Genomic DNA, 18,802 nt, shown 5'->3' with positions numbered 1-18,802 from the left:
CATAGCATGACTCTGACAGCCACAAGCATGACACCCAGAGGCAGATGCATGATGGGATTTGTAGTTTTGCTGGAGGGCCACAGTTTACATACCCCTGGTGTAGACTGATGCTGTTGAAGTTCTGGGTGACTTGACAACAAGAAACAGAAATTACCCTGGTCTTCTCATTACTGTCCTAAGGGCCGGTTCACACTAGGAATCGCACAGGAACGCTCTGCGATTTCCTGTGCAAAACATATACAGTTCAGTGCAGTGCGATTTGAGCCCATTCATTTTGAATGGGCTCAAATCCCACTGTGCCGCAGCAAAAATAGTGCATGCACTACTTTTGGAAACACGCTGCAACTGGATCACAATTATCCGGTGTGATCCGGTGACTGCATTTGGGGTTTTGTTAACTTACCACTGACAACTTCTAGACAGGGCCGGTGCTTCCGCTAGGCAAACTAGGCAGCCGCCTAGGGCGCATTGCCACCTAGGGGCGCAGCCACGAGTCAGCACTCACGCTCCATCATGAATGATCCTTGTGAGCTGAGGAAAGGGGAGGCAGTGGGGGAGGAAGAAGGGACAGAGGAAGATGCCAGGTGTCTGGGGCAGTGGCAGAACTACTAGGCCCTGGCTTTCCACCATTGTTGGGGGAGCCCCAAGGGGCAGGAAAGGAGCCCACCGGAGTGCTAGCTGCATAATGATCCTCTTCGTCTGGAGCTGAGTGGCCTAATCCCTGGGCCGGAAGTGACTCTCTAATCTGAGCTGGTGGGCAGCCGTTCATTTCCCTGGGTTGGTATTAAGCAGGGAGCGGAGGAGAGCTGAACCTGAGCCGGAGCTCGGCACTGGAGGGCGGCACCTTTACTGCAGCAGAAGCAACAAGGCACTGGAATGGTCTGAGGAGGTTGGTGATGAAGGAGGTGAGGAACTCTCTGACTGCTGCTTCTTCCTCCACCAGGAGCCGGTTGGAGCTGTGGTGAGCACTGTGGTCCAGGAGAGGAGTGCCCTGGGAGAAGGAATAAGCAGGATCATGGTGAAGGAGGGCAGAGTGCAGGCCACTCTCTTCATACCGCCCAGTAAGTGTCCCCAGAACAGGGGATCAGGGTACCTGGGTGTGACATGGAGGTTCCCTGGTGTGAAAGAGAATTGTGGTCACCAGGTATGCCATGGGGAATCTGAGTCACCAGGTGTGACATGGGGGAGAGGAGTCACAAGTGTAACAGGGGTTTGGGGTCACCAGGTATGCCATGAGGAATTGGAAAACCTGGGTGTGCCATGGGGGATTGAGGTCCCCAGGTGTGACATGGAGGAACATCAGGGTCCCCAGGTGTGACATGGGGGAGAGGGGTCACAAGTGTGTAACAGGGGTTTGGGGTCACCAGGTGTGCCATGAGGAATTGGAAACCTTGGGTGTGCCATGGGGGATTGAGGTCCCCAGGTGTGACATGGAGGAAGATCAGGGTCCCCAGGTGTGACATGGAGGAAGATCAGGGTCCCCAGGTGTGACATGAAGGAACATCAGGGTCCCCAGGTGTGACATGGAGAAACATCAGGGTCCCCAGGTGTGACATGGAGGAACATCAGGGTCTCCGGGTATGACATGGAAGAACATCAGGGACCCCTGATGTGACATAGAGGAACATTGGGATCACTGGGTATGACAGCATTACATGAAGGAACCATCAGATCAGGGTCACTGGATATGACATAGAGCAGTTTTTAACCCCTTCCCTTTTTATTTTTTGGGGGGGGGGGGGGTGCAAGTAGCTGATCTTGCCTAGGGCGTAAAACAGTCTAGCACCGGCCCTGCTTCTAGAGATCGCAACCGTGCGGTTAGAACGCAATGCTTAAAACGTGCATGGAATACGGGTTTCCCATACCAAGTTTTGGTGTGAATGAGCCTGAATGGGCGCAAATCACACTGCACCGCACCAAAAGTAGTGCATGCACTACTTTTGGAAACGCGCTGCAACCAGATCGCATGCTACACCATGTAACCTGGTGCTTGGCAAAGTTAACATTGACGCCCACTGCAGATTGCAACTGCAGTGTGGAAAACGCGCATGCAATGCAGGTTTCAGGCACCGCGCTCTGGTGTGAACGGGACCTGTGGGAGGAAGTGGAAGCTGCTGGCGGGATCTCCAGGAGAAAGAAGATTGGATACATAGGGAATACCTATTGCTGATACATTGTAACCTAATTGTAATATATTAATACGGTAACCACTTGACCCCCCTGGCCAATTCTGGCATTTCTTGTAAAATGATATGTATTTTTTTTGCTAGAAAATGACTTCCAAACCTTATATATTTTTGTAAGCAGAGGCCCTGGAGAATAAAATCGTAGTTGCAATTTTTTATGCCACACAATATTTGCACAGCGGCCTTTCAAATGCAAATTTTTGGGAAAAAATACACTTTAATGGATTTTAGTGCACACAAACACAATCATTTTAGGTAAAATATAAAGGATGATGTTACGCCGAGTAAATAGATACCAAAAACGTCATGCTCTAAAATTGCGCACATCCTTTGAATGGCGAAAAACTATGGTACATTAAATTATCTAGAGGCGACACTTTTAAAGCCTTTACAGTTTAGGAGGTCTGGTGTTAGAATTATTGCTCTCGCTCTGACGTTCGCAGTGATACCTCACACACACGTGTAGTGCGATCATCACATCACATATGCATGTGGGACCTATTTGCACATGAGCACAGGGGGATGGGGGGCACTTTAGCCGCTTGCTGCCTGCCCGCCCGCCGCATATACACTGTGGCAGGCTGGGTCGGCTGCGTGAATCAACGTATGGATACATCGGTTCGCTGGAGCGGTGCTGGGTTCGAATGTGTACTCCCGCACCCACTGGTCAGCGGGGATGCCGATCCACAGCTGCGACTTCCGCCGGGCCCCCGCGATCGCTCCCTGCTGAGAGAGAACACCGGTCAGCTGTTGTAAACGCAGCAGACCGTTGTTCTCTCTGAAATGATCACAGAGCTCATGTGATCCTTCTATATAGGATCACATGTCTCTGTAGTCATTTCACAAGTCCCTCCCCCATGCAGTTAGAAAACACCCCCTAGTCTCACACTTAACCCTTTGATCACCACTGTGTTAACCCCTTCCCTGCCAGTGTCATTATTACAGTAACAGTGCATATTTGTAGCACTGATTACTGTAGTAATGTCATTGGTCCCCCCCAAAAGTGTCAAAAATGTCAGTCAGGGGTCCGATCTGCCCGCCGCAATGTTGCAGTCCCGCTAAAAATTGCTGATCGCCATTACCAGTAGAAAAAAAGGAAAAGAAAATTGAAATTAAATAAATCTTTCCCCTAGTTTGTAGACGTGGTAACTTTTGCACAAACCAATGAAAATAGGCTTTTTTTTTTTTTTTACCAAAATATGTAGCAGAGCACAAATTGGCCTAAAAGGGTGAAACATTTAGATTTTTATTTTTTTTTTTTGGGGGGGGGGGGGGGGATGTTATATAGCAGAATGTAAAAAATATTGTTCTTTTTTCAGAATTGTTGCTCTTTTTTTGTTTATAGCGCAAAAAATAAAAATCGCACAGGTGATCAAATACCACCAAAAGAAAGCTCTGTTTGTGGGGAAAAAAGGGACGTCAATTTTATTTAGGTACAGCATCGTACAACCGTGCAATTGTCCGTTAAAGTAATGCAGTGGCGAATCGCAAAAAAATGGCCTGGTCATTAAGGGGGTAAAACCTTCTGGTCGCACGACCGCGCAAATGTCTGTTAAAGTAACGCAGTGCCGAATCGCAAAAAAATGGCCTGGTCATTAAGGGGGAAAAAACCTTCCGGTCGCATGATCGCGCAATTGTCCGTTAAAGTAACGCAGTGCCAAATCGCAAAAAAATGGCCTGGTCATTAAGGGGGTGAAACCTTCTGGTCCAGAAGTGGTTAAAAAAAAAAAAGTTAACTTTATTGTTTATTTAATTTTTTTTTTACACTGTTTTTTTTTTTCATTTGTTTTTTTTTTCTTTATCAACTTTATTGCTATCACAAAGGATAACAATATCCCTTATGATAGCTTGGGCTGTGGCAGGTCCTCTTTTTGGGGAGGTCTGAGTAGCACATCACTGTGCACTGAATTATGTGCATCCTCGCTAACAAGTTTGGAGTTTTGTTTGCCCAGAAAAGATTCCTTTTTGCTGTAGTGGGGAAGGAAGAGTTCTCCTCTGCACAGGTTGATGGATAAACATTTGTCCAGGGAGGGGGGGGGGGGCTGCTGTGTACAGGAGAACAGGTGTGTGCTGAGATAACCCCCCCAATGATCCTTCCTCATCATTAGGTGAGAAGAGGTTTATTGTTTGTTAATGAAGCTTGCTTCTGTTCTCTAATTACACCTTCAGAAAGGCTTGCTGTCTTGTACCCAGATAAGAGAGGATGAAAGTAAGAATTAAAGGGGCGGTACTGAATTAATATTCAAGTAGGTTCGGGTCACAGCTTCCACTCTCACATCACAGCCCCCCATATTACAGCTCCCCCCTCTCACATCACAGCCCCCCCATATCACAACTCCCCCCCCCCTCACATCACAGCTCCCCCTTCTCACATCACAGCCCCCCGTATCACAACTCCCCCCTCTCACATCACAGCTCCCCCTTCTCACATCACAGCCCCCCCATATCAAAGCCCCTTCCTCTCGCATCACAGCTCCCCCTTCTTACATCACAGCCCTCCATATCACAGCTCCCTCCTCTCACACCAGAGCCCCCCATATCACAGCTCTCCTTCTCACATCACAGCTCCCTATTTCACAGGTCTAGCTTCTCACACTACAGCCCCCTCCTATATCACAGCTCCCTCCTCTCACATCACAGCCCCCCATGTCACAACTCCCCTTTTTCACATCACAGCTCCCCCCCCCCATATCACAGCTTTTCCCTCTCACATCACAGCCCCCATATTACAGTTTCCCCCACCACAGCTCCCTGTTTAAAATCACAGCACCCCCATATCACAGCTTCTCCCTCTCACACCACAGCCCCCCCATATTACAGTCCACCTCATCATAGCTTCTCCCTCTCACATCACAGCCCCCCATATCACAGCTCCCCCTCTCACGTCACAGCCCCCCTTCTTATCACAGCTCCCCTCTCTCACATCACAGCCCCCCATATCACAGATCTCCCCTCTTACAGCCCCCTATTTATAGTTCCCCTCTCTCACATCACAGCCCCCCATATTACAGATCCCCCATCTCACAGCCCCCCATATTTGACCCCCCTTCTCACAGCCCCCATATTACAGATCCCCCATCTCACAGCCCCCCATATTTGACCCCCCTTCTCACAGCCCCCATATTACAGATCCCCCTCTCACAGCCCCCCATATCGTAGGTCCCCCCTTTGAGATCACAGCCCCCTATAATCTTTTTCCTTCTCAGTAATACCTTAACACAGCATAATAGAGGGCAGGAGGAATGGCAGGATGGACTCCTCTTCTGTATGTAATTGCCTGCCGCCACTGCTGCTTTTGAACTCACCGCAGGGAAGAGGGCAGGAGGCACAGAAGGTCTGCACCAAGGGCAGGAGCTGCCCAAGTCTTGGTAAAAAGTGAGTGGCCAGCTTATTAATTTGAAAGGTTGGGCAGCTCCCTCTCCCCTTGTAGACCTACAGTATCTCCTGCCCTCTTCCCTGCTGTGAGTCCAACAGCAGCGGCAGCAGACAGCAGGCGAGTACATACAGGAGAGGAGTCCACCCTTTCATTTCTCCCACCCTCTACAATCCTCTGACTTTTAAAAGCTGCAGCGGCGGGAGGAGAGGAGATAATTCAGGCTGCTAAGTGGTGCGCCCGTGGTCCAGACAGGACCGTCACTTAGTCCGTCTCCGGACCGCAATCTGCCATTTATTGATGCCTGTCTAGATGGTGTGTTCCAGCAACGAAATGAGGTGGGCTATATCTGACTTGCTGCAGCTTCTAATGCACATTGTGAGGAGCTCACAGCGTGCAGTGAAATCAGAGTAAGGCTCCATGTACACGGGACGTTAGAAAAAACATCCTGCAAAGCTATTTCTGACGCCGGGAAAAAGCAGCTGTTAAACGTGCTTTCATTAGCTTTTTCCATTTGCGTTATTGCACGTTTGGCCACGTTGCTTTTAGCAGTGTTTTTCTGCCTCCATTCAAAATCAATGGTTCCCTATGGGAGTCTATTGATTTGAATGGAAGTCGCACTGCAAGTCGGATCCGACTTGCGGCGCGACCTGCACTGTGGGAATCTTGAGGGGGAACTCCACGCCAAAAATGGGAAAAAAACTGCGTGGGGGTCCCCCCCCAGGTTCCAAACCAGGCCCTTCGGGTCCGGTATGGAATTTGAGGGTAAACCCCTGAAAAAACGGCGTGGGGTCCCCCCCAAAATCCATACCAGACCCTTATCCGAGCATGCAGCCCAGCAAACCAGGAAAGGGGAGGGGACGAGTGAGCGGCCCAACCCCCCCTGGACCACACCAGGCCACATGCCCTCAACATGGGGGGGTGTTGGTGCTTTGGGGCAGGGGGAGCTCTGCACCCCCCACCTCAAAGCACCTTGCCCCCATGTTGATGAGGACAAGGGCCTCATCCCCACAACCCTGGCCGGTGGTTGTGGGGGTCTGCGGGCAGGGGGCTCATCTGAATCTGGAAGCCCCCTTTAACAAGGGGGCCCCCCAGATCCCAGACCCCCTCCCTATGTGAATGGCTCATCCCCTCCCCTTTCCTGGTCTGCTGGGAGTCACGTTTAGTCACGTTCGGCCGCGTTTCTGCGTTTGAAACGCCGGGAAACACACGTTCGAACGCAAATAATTGCGTTCTAAAAAAAGTCCCTGAACGCAACTGCCTGCAAATGACTGTAAACGACCTGGTGTACATGGACAGATAAGATAACATGGAGCTGCGTTCAGGGGCTTCTAAAAAAAACGCCCAACTGCTCCTAAACGGCCATTTCCAGCGTCCCGTGTACATTGAGCCTAAGCCATTTCAGCAGAGCAGAGGAGTGGGAAGGCTGGAGATCACATTTAAAGTGATTCTCTTACAAAGCACACATTCACTCTTTTGGTAACTGTGGACATTGTATGGGGGGTCAAGAGATGCGACTTGCTAAATTTGCACTCTGAGTACTTTTGGATAGGTACAATCACTGGTTCTCACAACCTATGAATGGTGTCCATTGGCATTGCTTTGTTGGTATCAGGAACGTTGCTTGCACATGTCCCCCTTGGCCATGATCGATCAGTTTAGCTTTATCCACATAAGCCAATACAGACAGGAGCACGTTTCCAGCACGATCGTGGCTTTTGGTTAGAGCGATGACCCGTCACTCATTAAAGTTGGTTGCACATTCCTCAGCTGGGGGAGTAAACTGAGAAGCCATGATCTGTATAACTAGACACCAGCCCGCCACACCTGCACACCGACCTGGAATGAGGCGTCAAACCCTGAGCCTTTCATGTGGTAACCAAGACCCCTATGCTGTCATTTCAAAGGATCGGCCACATTCATGTCAATACATTTGCAGTGCTAAATACACACTAATGATCATCAGTCTGTCCTTGTTCCTTTTGTGTTGACCAGACAGGGGTATTCTTATGACATCATAGATGTGACCATATACTGTATATCATCATTAGGCACACAAAGTAGAACTTCAGTAAAACTTTTAAATATTTAATTGGGTGATTTATCATTACCAGCTGGTTTATGGTTGGCGAACACACACACATGCTATTTCTTCCAATGTTCATGAGGAGTCAGGTTATTGTCTATGGTTTTCGGAAAGCCTTAGTAAATTAATACCTGTAGTTCAGGTAAAGGCTTAGATCATTTAGACCAGGCTTTCAGAACCAGGGTTCCATAGAACCTTGGGGTTCCTCCAGAGGCTGCTAGGTGTTCTGTAAGCAGATTGATCCCCCACCTACAATGGCCACCAATGTAAGGGGGCAATTCTCCACTGATAGCTAAAGTAAAGGGTCATTGCTGTACTGACCAGTGGCGTAGCGTGGGGGGTGCAAGGGGGGCCGGCCGCACTGGGCGCAACATTTGGGAGGGCGCATCCCACGCCAGTGTCACTCTAGCAAACTTTAAAAATTCTTCCTAGCGTGTCACTTCAGCCGCCGCCATCTTCAGGCTAAGCGATGGCCGGTCGGCACCCTGTGATTGGGCCAACATTGTCATGTGCGGCAGCGGGGCTGGCCAGTGGCAGAGCCCCGCCTCGCTTCTGGAGCCTGCCTCGCCGTCTTCTAAGTCAGCCCTGCATGTGCCTCCGTCCCGCCTCCTCTAAGCTCTCACAATCCTCCCCGACCCGCCCCCTGTAAGGGCTCGATGGCGCGGTGGTGTCCTCTGTGTAGTGGGCAGTGTAGTGGGCAGTGTAGTGTAGTGTAGTGGGCAGTGTAGTGGTCAGGTAGGAATCAGGGGTCAGTGTCGTTGACAGGTAGGTCAGTGTAGTGGCCAGTACAGGAATCAGGTATGTTAGCGTAGTGGACTGGTAGTTCAGTATAGGAATCAGGCTGGTCAGTACTATTCAAAAAACAATAAGGTGTGACCACCCTCCTCCTGCGCTTGGTATCCAGGCCCCTCGACCACACTCCTCCCGGGACTCACAACTGGCTTCTTAGATGGCTTAGGTCTTGCTGCCCATAACGGACTGGGGTAGTCCACCGGTACTGAAAGCAAAGAAACAAAAAAGGGCGCACCGACCTAGCGCATTATCCTCAATAGAGGGCTTTATTAAAGTAACATTAAAAAATGGCTACTCACAGACGTAGATAAAATAAATCATATCAAGCTCAATTGCTCAAACGTCCGGGTGTAGTCCATACAATCGTTCATAACTGATGAGTTGACGGCTGACGCGTTTCGAGGCCCAGCCTCTTCCTCAGAGCCACCTGAGGAAGAGGCTGGGCCTCGAAACGCGTCAGCCGTCAACTCATCAGTTATGAACGATTGTATGGACTACACCCGGACGTTTGAGCAATTGAGCTTGATATGATTTATTTTATCTACGTCTGTGAGTAGCCATTTTTTAATGTTACTTTAATAAAGCCCTCTATTGAGGATAATGCGCTAGGTCGGTGCGCCCTTTTTTGTTTCTTTGTGGTCAGTACTATTGTAGGAAGGGACTCGGGGAGTACTAAAAGTCCGCGGGTTAGGGGGCGCAAATTACTTGCCTTGCCCCGGGCGCTGACAATCCACGTTACGCCACTGGTACTGACCACCAATGTAAAGAGGCTTTTCTCTACTGACCACCACTGTAAGAGGGCGTTTTTCCATTTAAAACTAGTGTAGGGGGGACTTTGGATGAAATCCTGTAGTTTAGATAAAGGCTTAGATAATTTTAACCAGGCTTCTTTAACCAGGGTTCTGTGGAACTTCTGGGTTCTTTCAGAGGTTGCTAGGTGTTCCTTGAGCAGATTGAATGACCACCAATGTAAGGAGACAATTCCCCAATGACTTGTAATGTAAGTGGACACTTCTACACTGGCTGCCAATGTAAAGGGGCTTTTCTCCACTGACTACCAATGTAAAGGGTATTTTTCCACTGACAAATACTATAAGGGTATGCTACAAATTTTACAGTTTGTGTTTCTTTTTTTGCTTAATATTGCTAGGTAATCCTTGAGTGGATTGATCTCCCAATTACAATGATGAATGTAAAGGGACAATTGACCTCCGATCTGCACTAATCACCAATGTCAGAGGGCATTTTCCCACTGACCACCAATGTATAGACAGACTTTTCCAAAGAAAACTAGTGTAGGGGGACCTTGTATGGATTCCTGTAGTTCAAGTAACACCTTAGATCATTTAAACCAGCTTTTCTCTTGGGGTTCCTTCAGAGGTTACTAGGTAATTCTTGAGCAGAATTATCCCCAAACTACAATGATCACCAATGTATGAAGATACTTATTCACTGAAAACTAATTTAGGGGGACCTTGTATGGATTCCTTTAGTTCAGATAACAGCTTAAATCCTTTAAACCAGGCTTTCTTACCCATGGTTTCCATGGAACCTTATGGTTCCTTCAAAGGTTGCTAGGTGTTCTATGATCCCCCACCTTGAAGGAGGCATTTATCCACTGAAAACTACAAACCCAAATCCGAAAAAGTTGGGACACTGTACAAATTGTGCGTAAAAAAGGAATGGACTAATTTACAAATCTCATAATCTTATATTTTATTCACAATATAATATAGATAACATATCAAATGTTGAAAGTGAGACATTTTGAAATGTCATGCCAAATATGCTAATTTTGGATTTCATGAGAGCTACACATTCCAAAATATTTGGGACAGGTAACAATAAGAGGCCGGAAAAGTTAAATGCACATATAAGGAACAGCTGGAGGACTAGTTTGCAACTTATTAGGTCAATTGGCAACATGATTGGGTATAAAAAGAGCCTCCCAAAGTGGCAGTGTCTCTCAGAAGTCAAGATGGGCAGAGGATCACCAATTCCCCCAATGCTGCAGCAAAAATAGTGGAGCAATATCAGAAAGGAGTTTCTCAGAGAAAAATTTGAAAGAGTTTGGAGTTATCATCATCTACAGTACATAATATCATCCAAAGATTCAGAGAATCTGGAACAATCTCTGTGCGAAAGGGTCAAGGCCGGAAAACCATACTGGATGCTCGTGATCTTCGGGCCCTTAGACGGCACTGCATCACATACAGGAATGATACTGTAATGGAAATCACAACATGGGCTCAGGAATACTTCCAGAAAACATTGTCGGTGAACACAATCCACCGTGCCATTCGCCGCTGCCGTCTAAAACTCGATAGGCCAAAAAAGAAGCCATATCTAAATATGATCCAGAAGCGCAGGCGTTTTCTCTGGGCCAAGGCTCATTTAAAATGGTCTGTGGCAAAGTGGAAAACTGTTCTGTGGTCAGACAAATCAAAATTTGAAGTTCTTTTTGGAAAACTGGGACGCCATGTTATCGGAACTAAAGAGGACAAGGACAACCCAAGTTATCAGCTCTCAGTTCAGAAGCCTGTGTCTCTGATGTTATGGGGTTGCATGAGTGTGTGTGGCATGGGCAGCTTACACATCTGGAAAGGCACCATCAATGCTGAAAGGTATATCCAAGTTCTAGAACAAACTTATGCTCCCATCCAGACGTCGTCTCTTTCAGGGAAGACCTTGCATTTTCCAACATGACAATGCCAGACCACATACTGCATCAATTACAACATCATGGCTGCGTAGAAGAAGGATCCGGGTACTGAAATGGCCAGCCTGCAGTCCAGATCTTTCACCCATAGAAAACATTTGGCGCATCATAAAGAAGAAGATGCGACAAAGAAGACCTAAAACAGTTGAGCAACTAGAAGCCTGTATTAGACAAGAATGGGACAACATTCCTATTCCTAAACTTGACCAACTTGTCTCCTCAGTCCCCAGACGTTTGCAGACTGTTATATAAAGAAGAGGGGATGCCACACAGTGGTAAACATGGCCTTGTCCCAAATTTTTTAGATGTGTTGATGCCATGAAATTTAAAATCAACGTATTTTTCCCTTAAAATGATACATTTTCTCAGTTTAACCACTTGTCGACCGCTCACATGGAGCGTACGGCGGCAAAGTGGTTCGTTATCGTCCAGCGACATAGGTCTACATCGCTGGACTCCTCCCCTTGTGGGCGGCGCGCGCGTGCAGCCGGAGGCTCGCTCCCGCTGTATTCAGACACAGCGGGAGTCGGGCCAGGGGAGGAGAGGTGGTGATCACCGCCGCTCTTCCCCGATCGTCTGGGATCGAGTGGGGAATACCGCCCACTTGTGTAAACAAAGCGGGCGGATCTCCTGTGTGACAGGCAGTCACAGATTACAGGATTCAGCATAGCTGAACCTGCGATCTGTGTCTGTGTCACAAAGTCCCCTCCCCCCACACACGTCAGTAAGCACCAGGCATACATTAACCCCTTGATCACCAATAAAAATTAACCCCTTCCCTGCCAGTGCATTTTTACAGTAACAGTGCATATTTTTAGCACTGATTACTGTAGTAATGTCACTGGTACCCCCAAAAATGTCAGTTAGGGGTCCGATCTGTCCGCCGCAATGTCGCAGTCCTGCAAAAAAATCGCAGATCGCCGCAATTACTAGTTAAAAAAAAAACAATAAAAATGACATAAATTTCCTGTAGTTAGTAGCTGTGATAACTTTTGCGCAAACCAATCAAAATAAGCTTATTGCGATTTTTTTTTTACCAAACATAGGTAGCAGAAAACAAATTGGCCTAAAATGTTAAAAAATTTTGATTTTTACATTTTTTTGGGGGGAATTTCAAATAAAAAAATGTGAAAAATATTGTTATTTTTTCAAAATTGTCGCTCTTTTTTTGTTTATAGCGCAAAAAGTTAAAATCGCACAGGTGATCAAATACCACCAAAAGAAAGCTCTATTTGTGGGGAAAAAAAGAACATAAATTTAATTTGGGTACAGCATCGCACAACCGCACAATTGTCCGTTAAAGTAACGCAGTGCCGAATCGCAAAATATGGCCTGGTCAGGAATGGGGTAAAATCTTCCGGTCTTAAAGCGGTTAAAAATATGCTCATTGAGAATTTTTTGTCAAAGACATGTAGCTAAATACATTTTGGCCTAAATATATGACAAAAATTGAATATATTGGATATTTTTTGACTGTCAAAGTAGAAAAATATTGTTATTTTTTCAAAATTGACGCTTTTTTTTTATTAATATCGCAAAAAATGAAAAGCACAGAGGTGATCAAATACCACCAAAAGAAAGCTCTGTTTGTAGGAAAAAAAAGACGTAAATTTCGTTTGGGTATGGCGTTGCATGACCGCACAATTGTCAGTTAAAGTCGCACAGTGCCGAATCGCAAAAAGTGGCCTGGACGTAAAGCAGGAAAATCCTCCGGTCCTAAAGTGGTTAAACATTTGATATGTCATCTATGTTGTATTCTGAATAAAATATTGAAATTTGCAACTTCCACATCATTACATTCTGTTTTTATTCACAATTTTTACCGTGTCCCAACTTTTTTGGAATCGGGTTTGTAGAATAAGGGGATGTTACAGTTTACTTTTCTTTTCTGCTCATTATTTCTGAGGGTTCCTTGGCTAGGTTGATTTCCCACCTTCAACGACCACTAATATAAGGGAGCAATTCCCGACTGACATCCAATGTAAGGGGTCACTTCTACACTGACTTATATTTTTACAATGACATTTGTTTTATTATATATTCATAAGTGTTTCCTTACTATTTAGTTAGGCCTTGCCTATTCCTGTTCTAACCCTAATACTAATGGATTTGCATTTATTGCCATCTGTGTGCACATTAGAGAAATGTTCCTCACTTCCTGTTGTGTTGACTTTTTTGGTAGTGAAGGAAAATGTCTTCCCCCACTCTGTTTACAACTATCAAAAAGATTTGGGCTGGCGTCAGAAGATGTTTTTTTTTTTTTTTTTAATGGACTACAGAGCTGATGAACCCTGTTGTATCTTCATAATGGGGTTGATATGCTTTATTGGTGGGGTTGACAATTTACTAATGCAACAGAGACTTACTAAGCAAAGTGAATGTTTCCTGAGCTTAGTAAATAAGATGAGGCTTTGCCTACTTTAAGAAATCTGTCATGTACTAGTTTTAGTCAAAAGACTATGACCAGTGTTGTATTTTGGCCTAGGCCAACAAGGCCCAGGCCTAGGGCGGCACTTTGCAGGGGGGCAGCAAAAAAGCCGCCCCCCTCCACCTGAGACTCTATTAGCCACTGGTTGCTAGAGCCACCGCTCTCATCCCCCCTCTCTCTCACCCCCCTCTCTCTCTCTTACCCCTCCTCCCTATCTCTCTCCCCCTCCTCTCTTTATCACCCCCCCCTCTCTCTCACCCCTCCTCTCTCATCCCCCCTCTCGCTCTTTCTCTCTTATCCCCCTCTCTCTCTCCCCACCCCCTCTCCCACCCCCCCCCCTCTCTCTCTCACCCCCCTCACCCACCCCCCTCTCTCTCTCCTTCACCCCCCCCCTCTCATGAGATCTCAGGGGTTAATGCTGGGACTCTAGTCCTTCAATTTTGGAGGGAGCCACATCAGTTCAAAAAGGAGTGGGGCAAATTTACATAGGATTTTTATTTTTGCCTAGGGCAGCACAAAACCAAAATACACCACTGACTATGACTAAAACTAAATCTAAATTTGACGTCAAATTAACACACTGATACTACAGTGCCTTGAAAAAGTATTGATACCCCTTGAAATTTTCCACATTTTGTCATGTTACAACCAAAAAAATAAATGTATGTTATTGGGATTTTATGTGACAGACCGACACAAAGTGGCACATAATTGTGAAGTGGAAGGAAAATGATAAATGGTTTTCAAAATTATTTACAAATAAATATGTGAAAAGTGTGGCTGCATTTGTATTCACCCCCCTGAGTCAATACTTTAGAACCGCCTTTCCCTGCAATTACAGCTGCAAGTCTTTTTGGGGATGTCTCTACCAGCTTTGCACATCTAGAGAGGGACATTTTTGCCCATCTTTCTTTGCAAAATAGCTCAAGCTCTGTCAGATTGGATGGAGAGCATCTGTGAACAGAAATTTTCAAGTCTTGCCACAGATTCTCAATTGGATTTAGGTCTGGACTGTGACTGGGCCATTCTAACTCATAAATATGCTTTGATGTAAACCATTCCATAATAGCTCTGGCTGTATGTTTATGGTCGTTGTCCTGCTGGAAGGTGAACCTCCGCCCCAGTCTCAAGTTTTTTACAGTCTTTAACAGGTTTTCTTCTAAGATCGCCCTGTATTTGGCTCCATCCATTTTCCCATCAACTCTGACCAGCTTCCCTGTCCGTTCTGAAGAAAAGCATCTCCACAACATGATGCTGCACAGTGGGGATGGTGTGTTCAGGGTGATGTGCAGTGGTAGTTTTCGGCCACACATAGCGTTTTGCTTTTAAGACAAAAAGTTAAATTTTATTCTCATCTGACCAGAGCACCTTCTTCCACATGTTTGCTGTGTCCCCCACATGCTCAAACTGCAAACAGGACTTATGGCTTTCTTTTAGTGATCGACCAATATCGGTTTTTCGTTACCAATACCGATATTTTGGCCATTGCATATCGGCATCGGCCGATATTGGTCGATATTTTCGTACACTTAAAATTTTTTTTCTTATTTTTATCACTTGACTCTTGTCTAAAAGACCCCAAACCCCTCATCTGCACTTAAAAGCATTGTGCTGTCATTTTTTTAATCTGGCGCCAAGTACCCGGAAGTGATGTCATGACATCACTTCCGGGTTTTTACATGGAGACCCAATCAGAGCTGAATGCGGCTTTGATCGGGTCTTCTCTTCGGCGGCCTTGCAGGCTGTTTGAGACCCGGGCGAGCCGCGGAAGCCAACGAGAGGGGGGGGACGTCCCCTCCCGCTCCTTGTGGCTACATCGATTGTGGCTACATCGATTGTCATTACAAGACAGCCGACCGTCGACTATGGACGCCAGTACCGGGGTGATGCCTCTAGCTGCAGGCACTTTCCGAAATATCGGCAATATTGGCCACCTTGGTGGCCGATCCCGATATGTCAGGGAAAGTGCAGATCGGCCCTCAATATATCGGCTTTCTTTCAACAATGGCTTTCTTCTTGCCACTCTTCCATAAATGCCAGATTTGTGGAGTGCACAACTAATAGTTGTCCTGTGGACAGATTCTCCCACATGAGCTGTGGATCTCTGCAGCTCCTCCAGAGTTACCATGGACCTCTTGGCTGCTTCTCGGATGAATGCTCTCCTTGTCCGGCCTGTCAGTTTAAGTGTCTTGGTAGGTTTGCAGGTGTGGCATACACTTTCCATTTTCGGATGTTGGATTGAACAGTGCTCCATAATTCTGCTTTAAACTTCTCAACAACGTTGTCCCTTACCTGTCTGGTGTGTTCCTTCGCCTTCATGATGCTGTTTGTTCACTAAGATTCTCTAACCAACCTCTGATGGCTTCACAGAACAGCTGTATTTTTACTGAGATTAAATTACACACAGGTAGACTCTAATTACTAATTAGGTGACTTCTGAAGGCAATTGGTTCCACTAGATTTTAGTTAGGGGTATCGGAGTAAAGGGGGGTGAATACAAATGCACGCCACACTTTTCACATATTTATTTGTAAATTTATATGTTGAAAACCATTTATCATTTTCCTTCCAATTCACAATTATGTGCCAATAAAATCCCAATAAAATAAATTTACGTTTTTGGTTGTAACATGACAAAATGTTGAAAATTTCAAGGGGTATGAATACTTTTTCGAGGCACTGTAATTACACAAAAATCACTCGTTCTAGTATTGTGCTTGTCCCTTCAGGAATGATGATTTTGCATGATTTCGCCGTGATTGGCTCTTGAAAGCCGTGTACTAACAATCACATTATTAGAAGATTGCTCAGAAAGCGGTGTTTTGTGTCCGGGTTTCTCAACGTGTGTACTAGGCATAAGTGAATCTTCACTTTCCTTAGTGAGCAGCAGCTGTTCCTTTAGTAAATCTACTCCACTAGGTAGGTAGTAGGTGACACCAGCAAGAAAAGACATAAAGAGAGGACTAACCAAGGGGAACTGTTTCTGCTTTCAGTTTGACAAGTGGTCGGATACCCAGAGACGAAGGATCCTCTGTGACCTCTTCGAGAGATGTTCCATGTCGCAGCTCAGGTTCTGCAACAACCACCTGCAGGAGAAAGTCCCGCGAGAATCTCTGGACTTCACAACGGTGCTGCCCCGGGTTCTGTCTCTCTACATCTTCTCCTTCCTGGACCCCCGCAGCCTCTGCCGTTGCGCACAGGTGTGTATTGCATGTGTAAATAATGAAAAGTTATTCAGCGCTGAACTAACAACCTCATGGACCTAATAAGATTGCCAGCTGAACACTAATGCCTCGTTTCCACTGAGTGGTACGGTACGGTTCGGTTCAGTACGGTACGGTTGGGAACGGTACATGTTAGTGATTTGGTTTTGACTGAACACTGGTTGCATGTGTCTTTTTCACAGGATAAAGCATTCTCCAGAGCTCTGCCTTCTTTTACATAGAACAGACTAGACTTTGCTAATAAGTCAGGGACTTATTCTTTACATATACAGTAAAACCTTGGATTGCGAGCATAATTCGTTCCGGAAACATGCTTGTAATCCAAAGCACTCTTATATCAAAGCGAATTTCCCCATAAGAAATAATGGAAACTCAGATGATTCGTTCCACAACCATTTATTCATAAGTCCTTCAGTTTATAGTCCATATAAAAATATTATAGCATTGCGATAGGTTATATAACCATTAAATGTCCATCCAAAAAAATAGCTGCTTCCACAAGGGGATTAGAAGCAAAATCCAGCAGGAGCTACAGAGTTTCAAAGAGAAGAGGGGTGCCTCTAAGTGTAGCAATATGGTTCCATTTAATGAAGGTACAACATTTAGCAACTCACATGGTTGATGAATAAAACAGGCAACTCTAAGTATGCAGGCATCCGGGGTAAAGCTGTCCACATAGACCATCTTCTGCACCGCCGGCTGCCAGTCTGTAATCCTGACCGGGAAGACCACCCTGCAGTAAAGCGATCTGAAAGCAAGGGGCAGCATGGAAGGGATAATGTAGATGGCGGTGCGGAGGATGATCTATGTAGACAGCTTTAGCCTGGATGACTGCATCCTTAGATGTGCCTGTTCCAATCATCAACCATGTGAGTTGCTAAATGTTGTACCTTCATTAAATTTAACCATATTGCTACACTTAGAGGCGCCTCTCTTTTATACTCAGCTGTGACTTGAGGCTACTTGTATATCAAGACACCGCTTGTATATCAAGTCAAGATTTATTTGAAAATTTTGCTTGTCTTGCAAAGCGCTCTCAAACCAAGTTACTCTCAAACCAAGGTTTTACTGTACATTTAAGGTATCTATGGTGAATATTAAGAGAAATCACCTTCAGAACACATTGTGTTTCCCCTGCCAATTGTACCCTTTCATGATAGGCGTGGTGTAGCAGGAAAGCTGTGATAGACAATTCTCTGTCAACCAATCAAAGTTCTGAAGAGTGTAGCTCCACCCTGTTGGTACGGTACTAATGTGCTTGGTACCCCAACGAAAGGGTACCAAAAAAGTGGTACGGTACGGTTCGGAATTAGGGTACCATTCATAATGGAAACGGCATAAATAGCGTAACGTACCGTACCGAACCGTACCAGAAAGCTCAGTGGAAATGAGCCATAAAGGGCAACCACATAAAACTTCTATCAAGTATAGTACAGAAAGTGCAGCGCAATCATATAAAAATAATACACCGCAATAATATACAGCATATAATGATGATAAAATTCATATAAACCTAAAATAATCAGTAGATAAAACAAAATGAAATCAAGTCCACTAGATATTTGAAGTTGAACTTTTGAAAGAAGTTCAAAACATGAAAAAAAACCCAAAGCATAGTATTGCAGAGGAATTCCTCAGTGAATGGAAGGATCAAGGTGCTGACATAAATGCATATATGGTGACTCCTTGAGTGCAGCTACAATCACATCACCAAGGCTTTATCTGCCTCTCACCTCCAGACCCAGACCCTGCAGGGTCAAACAGCATAAAATGGCTATGAAAGAAAACATCTCCAATCCTCGTATAACTCCATTCTTGGATGGCTTAATCCAGACCACATCCGTAAAACACATATAGGGAAAGAGGAAGCAGACATCTAGTGCTCTCTGTATGTTTAAAAACTTTTAATAAAGTAAGGAATCAAATTTACATTGTAGAAGTCACAATAGAGCGTATAAAGAACTGAAGGTGTACAGCTGTAGCATTATGTGTAC

The 18,802-nt window shown here is 45.7% G+C and overlaps 1 protein-coding gene across 2 annotated transcripts in view; it reads left to right on the top strand.

The window, feature by feature from the left end:
* Positions 1-18,802, top strand: part of FBXO16 (F-box protein 16) — a 74,738-nt gene that overhangs the window by 23,333 nt on the left and 32,603 nt on the right. For both annotated transcript variants that reach the window (XM_082252453.1, XM_082252452.1), the window contains exon 4: positions 16,578-16,784. In XM_082252453.1, coding sequence (XP_082108579.1) covers positions 16,578-16,784 — 207 coding nt within the window. The remainder of the gene's footprint in view (positions 1-16,577; positions 16,785-18,802) is intronic.

The sequence above is a fragment of the Pelophylax lessonae genome, assembly GCF_965119305.1.
Source record: "Pelophylax lessonae genome assembly, chromosome: 3".
NCBI classification, from domain to species: Eukaryota; Metazoa; Chordata; class Amphibia; order Anura; family Ranidae; genus Pelophylax; species Pelophylax lessonae.
Note: the sequence above shows the minus strand (reverse complement) of the source record. Positions and strands in the feature narration are given on the sequence as shown.